Genomic DNA, 16,603 nt, shown 5'->3' on the forward strand with positions numbered 1-16,603 from the left:
TTAAAAGGAGCACCATACCAATTGGCTTTGATTAGGTTGTCTCAGCTATATATATATATATATATATATATATATATGGTGTAGGACTAAAACAGGACGAGCATTTTTGCTACCAACCGTATAAGCCATGCTTGCACTAATAATGCAGGACAGAACCTCAAAACTGAATGTTTGGGGAAATCAGCCTTGTTATCAAACAAGAAGGGGGGGGGGTGGGGGTGGGGGGTTGGTTTTCTGTCGGCTGGGCTTAAAACACAAAACTGTTAGATAAATCCTACCTTCTAGGTTCCATTTTTCATGTTTTTATCTCTCTTCAATGATTTTAAGCAGTGCTCAGCAATGGAGACTTAGCGACAATGGACGCTCTTACATGCTGTTACCCTGAAAGTCGCCTTGTCATAGCTAACCACCTTATTTGCATATCTGATAATTGCGCAAGTTGAGGCCTAAAACTATTAGTAATACTAATGCAGAATTTGGTCGATAAAAAATGAAAGAATAATGCAGCAAAATGTAATCTTGTAATAAAACTACTTCGATACCAAAATGTCGTAAAACTTCAATGAATGCGCTTTTGTCTTCGTAGTTCGTACATTCTTCTTGACAATGCAATGGGGGGAAAGTAGGGAGAACTATTATCACAGATTGGGATGGAGTTAGGGTACAAAAAGGGCTATGGGACAAAATCTTCAAAAGAATCTAAACTCTATAACCCTACTTTGCCTAGCTGCCTACATTTCTCCTCTGCATTACCCCACTCTCTCCAATGAAGTTTGAATCCAAATCATTTACAAACTTTTTGATAATCATTCACCATTTGTCCTGCTAATAATGACTACGATCTGTAGTTTGCAAATTTATCAAGTCATTAGATGCCATGCCGTCAGGGACCCACAGCTGTTGGGGACACCCCATGGCTGCTCTGAAACCCTGTCAAATTCAAAGCTTGTGCCTGTTGCCATCTGAATTTGGCTCATAATTAAGGCCTATGAGCTTTGGCCTCGGCTTAATAAAGTAGGTCTATATCTAACTATGTTTATTTTTCTGCACGCCCTCCATGATAGAGGGGGGTGAAGTATTGGGTCCTTACTTATTAATTTGTTCAACGTCTTGATCATGCAGTCGAATCATAAGTTTAACCTGGTTTAGGATTGGACATTCATTTTTAGATTCCTCTAGGCTTACTGGCTCGATCAATCTTTTCTTTTTTTTTTTTTGAATTCGCAAATTATAACTGAATTTGCTATTGGCATATGAGTGATCATCAAGTTGATAATCAGATTCAGAAATATGTAAAAAAAAAGAAAAAAGGAAGAGGGATACTGTCTCTACAGGCTAACAGGACTGCTGTGTATGCTGGCAACCAATATATGCTATATATGAAGAAGGATATAGAAGTGAAGAGAATAATTATGTTGGCAAGAACAAGATAGCTAGTGGATATTTCTCTTAGGAGATTTCTTCTGTTAGCATCTTTTTACCAGGAAAACTTGAATGTCCATTTTCAACATAAATGATAAACTGTCCTTTTTGTAATCGATCGTACGGAGCTTTTTATGAATTATGATGTCTACCCTTGATCACCAACTTTTTGACAAGATCTTAAATTTCAGCATAAATTCTCACTCTCCCTCTCTGATCTCATGTTCTTGCTTTCATTGCGCAGCTGAGATTACATTCCCTGATCAATGAGGAATGCAGATCTAAGTGATGAAGGAGATCATATCATAGTTTTCACAGGATACACAGTTGCATAATCAATCATGCAGACCATGTGATTCTTTGTTAACTTGTACTGGAAACAGCTTAATTAGGGTCAGTCTAGTTTCCTTATAGCAACGTCTTGTGATAGTGATGCCCAACAAAATCTGTCTTTTGAATGGGATTTCATGTTTCTTGTTTGTATGCTTTTCCCAATGTCATTGGTGAGAAGTCAAAAAGTTATACAAATCATATGACAACCTTTTTTTTTTTTATTGCTTTAGGATGTAAGGAAGACTTTATCTAATCCAATTCACTCTGGAAATATTAGCCTGGTCATGTTGCTTTATATTACTAGGACATATATTTCTTGTTCTCTTTAGACTTGTCTAAAGACTTTGAGGATGTTACAGATTTTGCCACTCCTACAAATTACATCTGTGTGTTCACACGCATTTGTACCATTCCATAATAGGAAATTCAAATACCTTTTGTTACCGTTAGATTAAAACTAAATATGTGGCTGAGATTAAATATATATTACATTTGGCTTCTTTCTTTCTCTTATATACTGCTTTAATCAAATGCAGGTTCAGCAAATCATTTGATCCAAGTGGAAAACGTGAGAAAATTATCCTTTGCTCCATATTTATTTCCAAGATTTAATACAGATATGATACCTTTATTCATCCGTAAGTCACCGCAAAAATTGCAGATAATCTAAGCGCATGCAGGTTGGAAAATGAACTAGGAAACAACACTGATTCTTGAAAAGATGAAATACGATATGTTTTTAACTAGTTGAAGTAATTTAAACACGAACTGACAAAAGCGTGATGGTCAGAGTAAGAGTAAATTCAGGACATATTTCTTTTACATAGTTTAGTTCTGGTACCATTCTTTGAATCTCAACATGCTTCACACTAAGAAGACGACCGCAAATAGAAATCAAACTAGAGTGTTTTTTTTTCTGTTCACAATTCACAAATTGGACTTAAAAGCAGCAAGGATCAAATGTTACAAACATTTACAAATAGAACTTTGAAACAAAGAAACTTCCAAAAGGACATGCAATTTATTGAATGATATTGTTAGGACTTTGGAAAGCTATCTTTGTTTAAATTAATATTTCTTGCTTTTCATGGTTTAATAGAAAATAGAAATAAAACTATAGTTTTTTTTTTTTTTTTTTGGTTGCTTTTCATAGTTTAATACTATATATGCTATATCTGTAGAAAATAGGTTAATATATGTTTCCAAGCTGCAAAATAATTGATTTGAATATCTATGAAAGCAGTAGATGTTCTTAAATCTTAATCAAACAGAGATCACCTGGTCATGGGGGCACCCCCAAACATAAAAAAAAAAATGATGAGCAGAAGAATTGATGACCTCTCATAGCAACTGCCAGAATTTGCAATATGGAATTCATACAGTGCTGCTGCAGTATATGCTACCTACTAAATGGTAATTAATGATGTGGCACATTAAATAGGGGTTTGTGAGTGATGAAGAACGATAACATGAAATAACTGCAAACCTAAATTAATTGCTATAAGATGACATGGTGCATATGGAGACATAAACTAAAATGAAGAACAATAACAAAATGAAAAAGGAGAAAAGATAGAGATTTTCATTGTTATAATTTTCAGTGCATGACTTTACAGCCCTAGCATGTTAAGGGGAAATAGCTCTTCTTTGATGTTATCACAACATAGAAAACACGTAAACAGACAAGGTCCAATGGTGGTTCCCCTCTTCCTTTTTTTTCACCTTGAAATCTTTGATCTCCAATCTCCATCTCCCGAAGTCCTATCAAATCTTACAAAGGAAGTACTTTGGTTCCAGTTTTTCAACCCTGTTTTCAACATGAGAATCCTAACTAACGAAAACATAATATCACTAACAAAAGTTTGATATTGTCTTCCATTGTATCTTTTACAAACTTCAATTACTACATGTTCTCTTCAATCGGCTCAAGGAGATGAACCTTCTGCAATTTTTTTTTTTTCCTTCTTAGTTCTGACAAACGCTCAAAGCTAAATAGCTGCAGCCATGGAACTACAGTTGCTGAACATATTGACAACTCCCGGCAGATCTGACCCACCTAGAATTTCGAGCTTCACATGTAAAACGGGCTCACATGGAAAAGTTTTGGGGTTTTTCATGTGGATTTGACCCACCAAAAGTTAATAAATCTGCCCCACCCGGTCGATAGAGCTTGGAATGAAACAAAGAAGAAGTTATGATGAATTCTAAAGGGAAATAATGGGGAGAATTTATAGTTCACTTTTAATCGTTTTCTCCATTACACACGTATACATAAAACTAAAGTGACAGCAACAAAGTTCTAGTAACTTTTATTCTTTGAAAGTCTCTGCAAGAAAAGTCCATATCGATCCACAAACACTCCAAATCCCAAAAACATAAACAAAAAACCAAAAAGATAGACGAAGACCGAGTTTTTGCAGTCAGATGTTCACATTGAGACGCAACTGTTTGCGACAAACATATTAAGGTATTAGGAAAATAAAAAAACCATGGAAATCAAGATATCGAATTCTACCTTTAAATTTACCTGTTTCAATTCCGGGGTTGCCAAATTCTGTCTAGTCTGATCCATTCCAACTCTACTTTCTGTTTGCATCAAATGAAGATATGCATATACTTTTGATCATTGAGACAGTGAAGCTGAAAATATATAGCGATTAAACCAAGTTGGGGGGAATGAAGCCTGGTCCGAAATCATTCAAAAGACATTTAAGATTCATATGAATGACTTCGAACCAGACAACATTCCCCGCAACAGTTCATGTTATAGATGTGAAATTAAGTGAAAAAGAAAGAGCTGGAGAATCAAGGAGAATTGGGAGATGGCAAAGTTTAGAGAGAGAGAGAGAGAGAGATGAAAATGGGATTAGTGTTTTTGATTTTGCCATGCATTATTTTTTTTCCATGGGGTCCTTATATACGTAGTGATCAGGAGAGATTCTTTCATGGGTCACATGACATGGAGTCCACTTTCTACACTGCCCCTAAATCCTGCTTTTCACATATAGGAGGAGGGAGGTAGTTAAAATTTATAAACATAATAAAAAATAATTTGCAATTTTCCAGTAAAAAAGCCAAACAACAATCTGTTTAATTTCGCGTCCAACATGTTATTGATGACTTTTCCTCTTGGGTACATATAGTTAATGTTTTTCTTATTCAAGCTAACTGTTGATATTCTATTAATGATTTTGAGGTCAACTCAAAGCAGCCACTTTTAGCCTCTAAATTAGGACTTTGGCACCGGCATTAGTCTAGTGTCAACTACTTGCTTTTCAGCAAAGAATTTTGCATACATACATACATATATTTATATATATATATATATATATTATGTTAGCTGCGAGTTAATCTGTCAAAAATTATTTTGATGTTTGAAAGGGTGTGATTTATAGTAAAACCTTCACTGTCATTAATATTTGATTTTTAGTAGCAATAAAGTCAGAAATTTTATTAGATCCATAACAAATCACGTCACAGTGTTTATGTTTGTAGATTTTATTTATATTTTTTTTTTTTTTGCGAAAATTGTCATGAAAAGATAGGGTGATGGAGCCTTAATTGGTGGAGTTAATATATTAATCTTGGGGGTCCTGTTATTAATTTGTTCTGAGGGCATTGACCTTGTGTTTATTCTCAAGTCTGAAGTAAAGGATGATATGTCTTTTGCTTGCCACTTAGGTAAAGGGGATGGTGGAAGCCGGTGGAGAACCTTCATAAAAAAAAAAAAAAAAATTTATGGCATATGCAGCTAGTGTGATGCCAAGCTTAAATCCCAAGCTTAACACAGATTGGCTATTAAAGCTACAATAGGACTAACAGAACTAAAAGAAGAAAGGGAAATGGGCAAAAGAAAAATGGAATACAAAGTCACCAAAGCTTGGCAACCAGTTGGTAGCATGAATTTTTTATAAATATTTAGACTAAGAAAAGAAAAGAAAAATTTTGAGCACTATGTTTGAATTAACCAGTAAAAGTTGCTTTTGTTAAAGCAAAAAGAAAGATCGACCCATGTGTTTTCAACCGACAGCTTGAATTTTTTAGAAACAAAGTCTTAGTAGCCTATTGGGAATATGAAGAGCGGTGGATTTTTGTCAGTAGAAACCAAGTATAGATACCTAAATTATTCAAAGAATAAGGAGGGATTTAGTAAAATTTTCTTTCGATATGAAGAAAAAAAAAAGTCTGCTTGTTCTTCTATTTTATATATATATAACCTGGCCTTACCTCAATTGCATCTGCAGGGATTAATTGTAAACAAATGAATGTGTAATTATATATATGTATATTATTACTTGTTACAATGTAAATATATATGTTATACACAGATTTACCAAATGCAAACAGCTTTATACCCTTATTCAGTTACTGTATAGGACTAAAATTCTGTAGACATGACCGAGTATCATGATAATCTCTACTTTTGTGGATACTTGATAGCCCGCTGTTATATATCTGTTATTGAAGCTTTAGCCTATGATTGCATGCATGGACAAAGGTGAAGCAGCAAGTAAATATCAGTCTAAAATACAAAGTCAAATGGCTTCAGAGCCATTGCTATCATGAGTCCATGACATCAGAATACAGTAAATCGTATATGGAAATTTCAAAATATTCTTGACTATTATGAATTTATAGATATTTGCAGAATTGCATGAAACACATCCAATATTAAAAATTCAGTTTTTTTTGTAATAACATCAATATATACTGTAACTTCCATGCTTCAATTTTAGTAGAAATGATATTTTATTTTTTTGTTTCAAACAAGATAGCTACACTTACAAAAGAAAAAAGGGCAACTTTTTTTTACTACCTTCTTTTTATGTAAGGAATGATCAGTTGAAACAAAAGCTTCCTTTTATCTTGTGTAATCCCAATGCATATGCATCATAAAAAGTTGATGATCCCAATAAGGCAATAGCGCTATATGACCTACCCAAAGGCCTTCCTTAGATTATGAAAGAAGATCGATTTTAACTGCAAATAATTGTGAAGGCATGTCTGTCAATGTTTTTAATTGATTGATGTTCTAAAGATATGATAGTCTTATAAATGAATCTGTTGATTTAAAACATTTTGGCAGAAAACATAATTTCTTCATTGCAGACTATTAGGCATACTTGATTAAATTATTTACAGTGGAACATCAAAAATGAATTCTGAACTACCACAAGGATGGGATGTATCAGATAAGAAAGCAAAGGCAATCCAATAGTTAAACAATTATGAGATCCAGCTAAGGGAACTCTGTATTATCACACCCCCTGTGGACATTAGTCAGTGTGTGGATTTCCACCATAACATATAACATCAAGAAAAGTTGAATAATCTGCTAGGGAATACGGCCGAATCCTGCTTGGCCCAGAAATCTGCATTTTGTGAAGAAAAACTTGCATGATGATTTTAGTCTCTAGTGGAAAATTTTGGAGTCCTTTTTGGGCCCCTTTGTTGTTTTGGAAAATACTGGCAGAATAGCTTCCAAAAACCAATATATTAATCTATCACCAATCAATGAAACTCAAAGGCAAAGGGAATCATCACAACTTCTATGCAGATTAAACATATCAAGCATCCCCATATTATACTATAGAAAAATAGCCATAAAAGTCAAACCAGCTTTTGGAATAGCATTCTGTTCCCACATTTCAAGCATGTTCTTCTCAAAAAAGTGTTGTCATCCCTATATAATTTTTTTAGTTGAGCTTTATAATCAATAAGATTTTCATGAAGCATCAATCTGTACCTGTCAAATTCCAAATGAGCATCTTTTTTTTTTTATCTGATTGCAGATCTTTCTTTAACCAGTATCTTTCTTTTTGCATTCACTCATTCAGATGCAGTTTTGTTACTTATGTCATGTCTTTACAAGATTATATATATAGGATCAACTTAGCTTTAACAACCAATTTATGAAAAAGTATTCTTGGGGCTTTATTGTCTCAATAAGGAAGGAAATTATGCAGAAACAACGTATTGAGAGGTTGAGATAAGATGTCATATTATTGTATCGATCTAAAGTTGATATGAATAGACATTAGAAGATTTGCAAATTTTTCAACAGATTGAACCAGCAGTGAATCCATCAATGACATCCAGCCTATCTTCCCTGACAGTTAATTTCCTGAATTTTGGTGGTGGGAAATGTTATACAGAGTAAAACGTTGATATATCCTTATTTATCGTGTTATCCAGCACATAACTTTCTTGCAGGCTTAGCAACAAATGCTTGTTGTTCTAGATTGGAAACCGCTATATGTGTTGCTACTAGCTAGCATATACTTCTTAATTGATCAAATGGCCGGTGATCAGTCCTCATTGGTTTTGTCATCTATTTGTTGAAAGAACCAAGGCATGGGCGACAGTGTCACGGACTTTGGTGAATTCCGCCGATCAGGTGTCTTTACAAGCCAAATTCACGGAAGTCTATCATCTACACACTGGTACATTGATGTAAAACCAGTTTTACTGCATGGTTTTTATTCAGAAACTATCAGGTTATTTGATTTTGTTCATATATAATAATCTCTACAAACAAATTATAGTACCACAACTAGATTTAAGTTTAATTAAATGAATCAAAGATGCTTAGGGATTTACATGATCTAAGTTACATTTTGAACTATATATATGTATTCAGACTTCAGAGTTCGCCACAGGTGGTGGAGCTAGGCAAATTGATAAGAAATTGGGACATACATACAGGGTTTCTTTTGTTAGCCAATGAAAAAACAGTAGCATAAAAGCACGGTACATACATTAAATGCAAAGTATCAAAGAGAGAATAAAAGGAGAAGAAGGAGTAGCGCAGCTGAGTCAGTGCCACGTCTCCATCGGGCATTGTTGGGGGGGCAAAATTAATTGGAGGAGGTGGTCTTGGCAGTACAAGCAGTAAGCGTCTAAGTGAATCAAACAAGAGAGAAGAGAAATAAATAGTTTTGCTCTTGCCATAACAGGACAAAGAGAAATAAAATCTGTTAATGTCAGCTGAGCTCAACACTACCTTTTTCAGCCTTTTGGCCATGAAATTATCAAGTAAATATTGCAAGGAGCAAGGACGAACTATACTTGTAACTGTGGATGGTAAAATTGCCCCTTTTCCCTCAGTTCTTCCCTTTATGCTTTCATGTATACTTCAAAATTAAAACATGTTAATAGAAAAAAAGGGTAAATACAATTAAGAGTTACAACTGCGTGTGTACAATTAGGAAGACAACTAGTGACAAATAACTAAGATATTTGCCTTTTTTGAAACAAAGGGCGGTTGATCAGTTAGATTGGCTTAAAGTTTCAGGTTTTTTATCTCGACCTCCTACAAAATTTGACTTTGTTCATGTGCATTTGGATTTGGAGTTTCAAAAAATTTGACTTTACAATTATATAATTAGAGTATGGATTTCCAAAACCACATGGGATGTTGAATGCTGTTCGTAGTTAAGGTCCAAAAAAGTCAACATTTCATTAGTCTCATTCCAATATTCATATATTTTCATGGCAAGAAATAGGTTAAAGGAATCTTTACTATTCCAGCATTTAAATGTACAAAAGGTACTTTCTCTTTCTTTTACACAGGAGACGAGCTTAATTATTGCCTTTGCATGGTATTCCGCAGCTGTTGAAATTTTATTTTTAAAATGCTTTCCACAAAATTCAAATAGGTATTGATAAAAAAAAGAGCTCCTTTCATACCAATTAAATTAATCCCATGTATATAATGGAAAAAAATGTCATAGTATAACAAGTTTTACATGAAGCTTTTATAAAATGTGAATATAATTATGACAAAATATCAAGAGAATTATATGAAGGGAATTTGCAGTACAGGTGGTTTATAATAATAATATATATTTTTTTTTTGGAAGTTGGTAAGAGGAGGCCTATCGGATGCGCAATATTCATGCAAACATAACTTTTTTTTTGACATATTTCATGCAAAACAGTAGAGATAGGCAATTAAGGGGGGCGTTAGGACATCTTTCCTGGATGTAATCATAGCTTAGTCAAATAGTCTTCACTTCTTTCTTTACTTATAAAAGCTTTTCTGCATGTCTACCACGTAGCTAGGTTAGATTTATGCGGTCCTGATTCGGTCAAAGAAGGTCGAGTTTTTTTTTATCTTTCAAAGGCAATACTGTTTTGAGTTAATTACACAATTATTACTTACTTTTGAGAAAATATATAAATGCATAGTGATACATCTAATTATTATTACATGTTGGACTGAAACGGAAGGATTTTTTTTTTTTTCCAATTTAGTCCATTTTATCATGGGCCAGTTCTTATTTCTTTTAACTGCAGACAGACATCTTCCTGACCCACTTGACTTTGAAATACCCGACTCTCATGCGATTGAGCTGAAACTCAAACTAAAGCCCGTCAAACCTTCTCTTTTGAGTTTTTTTTTTTTTTTTTTTTTTCATTATTAGATGAAATTTTTATATATATATATATATATTTTTAAGTTTGATAAATCTCGACTGAAATTATTTAGTCTATGTTTTACTTGTCTCCAAAACGTGGTGACGAAGGTGCAGTCTACTTGGTTTAACCTCCTTTCTTTTTTCATTTTTATTTTCTTGAGTTGGGGGAAACTTGCATCAATTGTTGGGCCAAACACACAGGTGCCAGAAAATCAAACAATATTCTTTTGAACGCTCTTGCTTTAACATTATTGTGAAGGATTTTAAGGTACAAATGCTATAATATTATTAGCCTTTATAGTGCAAACACAATCCGATGCCCCTTGAAAATGGCTGGGATGGAAGTCTGCAGTGATTCGTCGTTGCTGTTAATGTAAAATCTGTTAAATTTTAGCTGATTAACTTGTGAAATGCTTCTACTCTGGTTGAACTGCTGTATTACCAATTAGGGAATTATTCACATGTTAACATTAATTAATACAAGGCTGTTCTCATTTACCCTTAACCTTTTTGCTCCAAATGTTGTTATACTGAATTGCTGATTTGCTAATCCTTGATCTTAGTTGGTTTTCTCTTTACTTTAGTGTTTCTTATTTGTGATTATATTTCTTTTTACTTCCTGTGGTTATTTCTTTTCACTGCTTGTAGTAGTCGAACAGTAGAAGTTCTAGAATTTAATTATTGACTTGTGCTTATTATGGATGGATTACACAATGCATGCAAATTCCTCTATCATATGTTAATGCTGTAATTGGGACATCTGGTGCAAATGTAAGCTATATGCCCCATGCCAGTGCGGCAGCTATAGCTGTACAGGAAACAGGAGGTGTGCCTGGCAGCCTGGATATGACTGTTGAAATTTCTGGATCTGCCCCTGAAGTACAAGCAGCTGAACAATTGATAAAGGTACTATGGCTTGACAATTTCAGACTGCATAATAGTTGTATATATTATTATTCTTACTAGCTCCACTGTTGTGTTGAATCGCTTCTCCCCCCTGCTCTCTTTTTCACTCCCCTCCTTTTTTCCCAAGTTTTCCTTCTCTCTTTTCAACTTTTCCCGAACATAATGGACTTTGAAATCTTTTATTTGACTTCAACCAATCAGAACATTCAGTTTTGATCAGTATCAAAACCAACAAATTTTTTTGTTTCCTTTTTTGCCCATTTAAGCTCCTTTTAACATTCAGTTGTGATCATATGTATGTTACAGAACTCTATGGCCGAAGCTGCAAGCTCTCTGCATAGCCTGCCAGGTGGATCAATCAATGAGGAGTATAATCCCAATCTGGCACATGCTTCTGTTTATGCATCTGCATCTTCTGATGCCAGTGTTCATGTCAGCCATGCTCCAGCCTGAGACTATGGTTCAGTCTATGGCACTGATTATGGTTGTTGAGATAGTACCTGATAACTTCAGAGTTGGAATAGGAATAGTTGAGGATCCAAACACTCATCACATTTGTGTAAAATCTCGCACTCCTACGTGAAAGAGGAAGACTGATAGCGGTTGAAAGATTTCAACGGAGAACTCATTTTAGCGTTCCTTATTTTTATTCTTGTACCAAAATTTCAATACAGGGAAACGATGCACCAAATCAGGGCAGCCTTACCCAAGAGAATGAGCTGTTTATTTATTATTTTGATAGAGAAAAGTGATTGGAATCTGATGGCCTAAGGGAACCCGGTCATCCATATAAATTGTTGATTCAGTGGAAATGTTTGTTTTGCGAAGATGACAAGGGCACAAAGCAATTAGAGCACGCAGCCCCAAAAGATATAGTTTAACCAAAATGATCTGAAGCTGATAGCATGTTTGTTGAAAGCTAAAAGGATTGAAAACATGAGACAAGGAGCTCTAAAAATTCTCCATAGGTATTCACTTATCTAAGGAAAACCTATAAACACAAACTTTATCTGTGTCTTTCTAAACTAGAGCTAACAATTGCAACTCTAAAATTTTGAAAAAAACTATTTTTCTGTCTGCACAGTAAAAAAAAAAAAAACCTAGAAAATTGAGTTTCTATATGGGTGCTGTACATGTAGTTCTGAAATGCCCGGTTTGATTGCAGCGACTGCAATGCACCATCCGTTTTGCCCGACCAACATTTTCTGCACGAGCTCGCCTCTTCCTTGGTTTCCCAGGCTTCTGAAGCGGCTTGGGTGGCTTTATAATGACCTCAACTTCTTTATCTCCTTCATTTGGAAATTGTTCACACATCTCTTTCCAAAGGGCTTTATCAGGAACAGGGTGTATTTTATTGGAGTATGCCTTACGGTAACTTGCCACTGTGAAACAACTTTCTGTAAACCTATACACATTTTGTCTACAAGAAAGGAGAGCAGCCACAGCATGAGCACATGGGAGTCCACTCAGCTCCCATCCACGACAATAACAGCTTCGTGTGCGAATATCTACTACAAATGCTCCTTCATTATGGGTTTGAACCTCGAATTCGGCTTCATTTGCTTTGAACACTTGGTAAGTGTATGCACGCTCAACGGCCTCCAATACAACCCTTTCCGCAGGGGGAACAAGAATGCCTGTCCACTGCATGCTTGTCTCGCGACGCTCGTTGAAACAAGCCATCAGTTGCCGACGGATACACTCCATCATTTGAATTATTGGAAAGCCAGAGGCCTCTGCTATCCAAGAATTTAAACATTCCACTATGCTGGCAGTCAGGTGTCCCAGCCTTGTCCCTTCGAAATGTGCTGTGGCCCAAAAGCGAGGAGGAATATTGCGAATCCAAGTAGCAGCGTCTGGTGAGATTTCTTGAATCTCAATGATTTTTTTTTCAAACTCAATGCCGGTGAGCGCATAAGCAGCTTCCCAGAAAAGGTTGATAACTACAGAACTGTTGAACTCCTTCCGGAAACTGTCAATGAGATGATGCATGCAGAACCCATGAAAAGCTGTCGGGAAGTTTGCTTCTACAGCATCTACAACACCCTTCTGTCTATCAGACAAGATGGTAAGTCTTGGCATGTTCTCTGCATTAATCTCAAGCAGATAGTGCAACTCAGAGAGGAACCACATCCAATTGGCATCATTTTCCTCATTGACCACCCCAAATGCAAGAGGGAACACAGCACCATCTCCATCAAAACCACAGGCAAAAAGCATGCTCCCCATGTACTTGCTTTTCAATATAGTTTTATCAAGTCCAATAAGAGGTCGGCATGCATTCAGAAAACCATGTATGGATGCTTGAAATGAAATGAAAAGGCGTTGAAAACAGTTATCAGTGGGATCCCCATAAACCAGAGCAATACTTCCTGGATTTGTTCTTCTGATCATATCACAATATTGAGGGAGGAGGCGATAATCTTCCTCGAAAGAGCCACGCACAGCAGCCATGATGCGCTCCTTGCCCCTCCATGCTTGCTTGTATGACAAAGTGATTCCATGAACACGGTGAATCTCTTCCAATAACTCCTTGGGTTTATAATGAGGATTTTCCTTGAGGCTTTCTGCTACAGCATCTGCAACCCACTGGACTGAGGCTTGTTGATGACCAAGATGGGTAATCCCTCCACAGGTATGTTCATCATGGATGGTCCTAATGGTAAAAGTAGGAACACCAGGAAGTTTTGCAGCATGTATTCTCCAAGGGCATCCCTCACTCGCACATTTGGTAGTAAAACGAGTCTTGTCAGACTTTATTGTTTGCATCTCAAAGCGAAGAGCAATAGCTGCATCTCTCAGAGCCCTCCTACAGCTGTGGACATCAGGGAACTCTTTTCCAACAGCCAATTCATGGTTTGGCACTGGAAATAATGTACGGCACTGAAGCACAGGAGCACCAACTACCAGCTGTTGCTGTTGAGAAAACATGTCTGATGCAGGTACGAAACTCATTTCCTGATTTCGCCGCATGTCTGAATTTAAATTGTCCTGAAGATCCTGCTTCTCCACAAAAGTCAATTCACTACTATCATGCAAAGCAAACTCATGATTCTGAGCAACAGCAGGGAATTGATCATCATGTTCCTCAACATCAGTATGGTCTTTCTCAGCATCAGGGTAGTTTATTTGATCCATATCTAATCCATTCTCTTCAAAATTATGTAGATAATCAAGTGGCAGAGCTAGATCATTTGCATGTGTCTGACAAGTTGCTAGTTTATGATCATGATTATGTCCTGAACCCAAGTCATGATCATGAGCAGGCCTGGTAACCAAATCACAGTCACGGATCTGCTCTGGACGTAGTAAATCATAATTACCATTAAGAACAAAGTCGGCATTATGCCCTATTCCTACATATTGATTCTGCCGCAATGAGGAATCTTGATTTTGCCCTATCAACAACTCACGGTTTGCCATAACTCAAAAACTGGTAGCCTACCCTTTATAAATCCAAGCAAAATCTCAACTAACAACCAGAGGAAGCTCTAATCTGACAGTGATTTGGTCTCAAACAGAACCTGCTCATGTAAAAAGTATTTGTAAATAAACAATTATTTTACATAACTTAAAAAAAAAAAAAAAAAAACTCGTATTAAAAATTTGAAACAGTGTTTCAAACTAAACACAATGTAAAGTCATATATTTATAGGAAGCTAGTAACTCTAGCACCAATATAAACAGCAGCATTTACAAAACCCTTAGATTGCTCCTTAATGAAACTTCTTTGGGAAATCAAGAATCGATTCTTTTGAAAATTACCATGATCAAGCAACCACAATCGTAGCAATAAAAGAATTGTGAAAAAGGAAAATTTTTTCATAATCTATTGCAAAATGTCGAATTTACAAGAAAAAGAATTCAGCAGTAGCAACTGGAACCCAGTACAACTTAAATTTTCTGAAGGAGAAACAAAACGACATAATAGAAACTGAACCGTAGTTTTTTCTGGGCAACCAAACAAAACAACAAAATGCAAATTGCTTTCAGTTTGGTCTTTTATCAAACACAACAAAACTCACCACGTGGGCCCCTCATAAACAACAAAATTTACATTCAACAAAAAAAAAAAAAAAAACAGAGTTCAAGCTTCCAACACTTTCAAAGTACCAAAAAAAAAAAAAAAAAACAACGTGGGAACTTCAGTTTTAAAAGGAAATAGTCTCTCTTATCTCTCCAAGCCAACCAAACAGTCGAAAAACAAAAAAAATCTCACCGGAAGATAACTCTTCAAAGAGAACCTGCAAAAAAAAAAAAAAAATTAAAACCACGAAAAGGGTAGAAAAGATTTCAATAAATCAATGAAGAGAAGAAGAAAAAAGAGAATGATAAAAGATTAAAGGGTGATAGGGATTACATGGAAATTGAAAATTGAGCAGAGAGAGCCAGGGGAGGGTGTGGAGAAATTTGAAAGGGAGAGAAGGGAGGAAGAGTTGGCGGGGTTTGGGTAAAAAGGGGAAAACGGGGAAGGAGAAGGGCAAAGGAGGGGAAGAGCGAGTAATTGCAGGGGTAAAAGGGCAGGGGTTTTGGCTTGCGGGATTTTATATTTGAGGGGAGAAGCGAAGCAGGGTTAGCCAATTTTAGAGGGTATTTGGGTCATTCTGATCACCCCCACCCCAGCATGTTTTGGGTTTGTATTTATCAATTACTACACTATTTTCTATTAAAAAATTTTACTACACTATTTATGTTTTTTTTAGAACTAAATAGTAGTTTTTGAATTGAATAAAAAATTACATATTAGGATGCAGCTTGAAAAATGATAAGCCCTCTCAAACCAAAAATAATTTAGTATTATCCTTTTCTCTATATTTTGAATAGTATAAAACTTTCAAATTTAAAATTTTCATATTTAATCATAGAATTTTTAACGAATATTTTAAAGCATTTTTAGTTAAATTATTACTTTAATAATATTTTATATCAAATATAATAATTGATAATTAAAGTAGTGTGTTCCTTTAAAAAAATGCTTTTTTAGGACACTAACAATTTTTAACAAAACTTTTGATCATATTAAAAGCACTAAATTAGATATGTCAATTTTATTAAAATTTGATGAGAAACTCAATTTTTTATTTTAATAAATATGAAGATAAATATTAAATTTTAGAATGAAGATGGAAATGGATATAATAGAGTTGGGTATTAAATTTTGAGAAAATGACAAAAATATATATGATTTTAAATTTTTTATTGAGTACGGAAAGAAATACTTAGCATACATTTTGTGTTTATACCCTATACATATTTTATATATTTAATAAATTAATTTTTTATTTATAAATTTTATTTTAAATTTATTAGAACTAATATATTTTTATTTTAAAAATATATATATTATAAAAATGTACAAATAAAAATAAAAAACAAAAAATAAATTTTATTATTACTATTTTTTAAAATATCACATATATGAAAATTATCTATACTCATTAATATCACAAGGATGAAAATAAGATAAATTTGAAATATTAATTGAAAATGAATGCAAAAATGAATATAATATAAAAATAAAA

At 34.7% G+C, this 16,603-nt stretch overlaps 2 protein-coding genes across 3 annotated transcripts; one reads left to right on the forward strand and one right to left on the reverse strand.

Annotated features, from left to right (window-relative positions):
* Positions 1-10,243: 10,243 nt before the first annotated feature.
* LOC149512822 (flowering locus K homology domain-like) lies at positions 10,244-11,924 on the forward strand. Its single transcript, XM_089750907.1, has 2 exons — positions 10,244-11,081; positions 11,388-11,924. Exons 1-2 carry the CDS (start codon positions 10,893-10,895, stop codon positions 11,532-11,534), a joined length of 336 nt encoding a protein of 111 aa, XP_089607033.1. The 5' UTR covers positions 10,244-10,892; the 3' UTR covers positions 11,535-11,924.
* Positions 11,925-12,031: 107 nt separating this feature from the next.
* LOC111306111 (uncharacterized) lies at positions 12,032-15,716 on the reverse strand. Of its 2 annotated transcripts, XM_022904021.2 has the most exons (3): positions 15,442-15,716; positions 15,301-15,325; positions 12,032-14,605 (listed from the first exon to the last, which is right to left on the reverse strand). In XM_022904021.2, exon 3 carries the CDS (start codon positions 14,502-14,504, stop codon positions 12,198-12,200), a length of 2,307 nt encoding a protein of 768 aa, XP_022759756.2. In that variant the 5' UTR covers positions 14,505-14,605; positions 15,301-15,325; positions 15,442-15,716; the 3' UTR covers positions 12,032-12,197. The 2 variants fall into 2 exon arrangements, with proteins under 2 accessions (XP_022759756.2, XP_089607032.1); XM_089750906.1 differs by lacking the exon at positions 15,442-15,716 and having other exon boundaries at positions 15,301-15,421.
* Positions 15,717-16,603: the final 887 nt, after the last annotated feature.

Source organism: Durio zibethinus, chromosome 21, assembly GCF_047325235.1.
Source record: "Durio zibethinus cultivar Kanyao isolate XHJ-2024 chromosome 21, ASM4732523v1, whole genome shotgun sequence".
In the NCBI taxonomy this organism is placed as follows: domain Eukaryota; kingdom Viridiplantae; phylum Streptophyta; class Magnoliopsida; order Malvales; family Malvaceae; genus Durio; species Durio zibethinus.

Excerpts from the sequence above, each read along its gene's own strand:
- LOC149512822 (XM_089750907.1), top strand. The coding sequence starts at position 10,893 with ATGCAAATTCCTCTATCATATGTTAATGCTGTAATTGGGACATCTGGT. Across the intron at positions 11,082-11,387 it reads CAGCTGAACAATTGATAAAG|AACTCTATGGCCGAAGCTGC; the intron begins GTACTATGGCTT and ends TGTATGTTACAG.
- LOC111306111 (XM_022904021.2), bottom strand. The coding sequence starts at position 14,504 with ATGGCAAACCGTGAGTTGTTGATAGGGCAAAATCAAGATTCCTCATTG.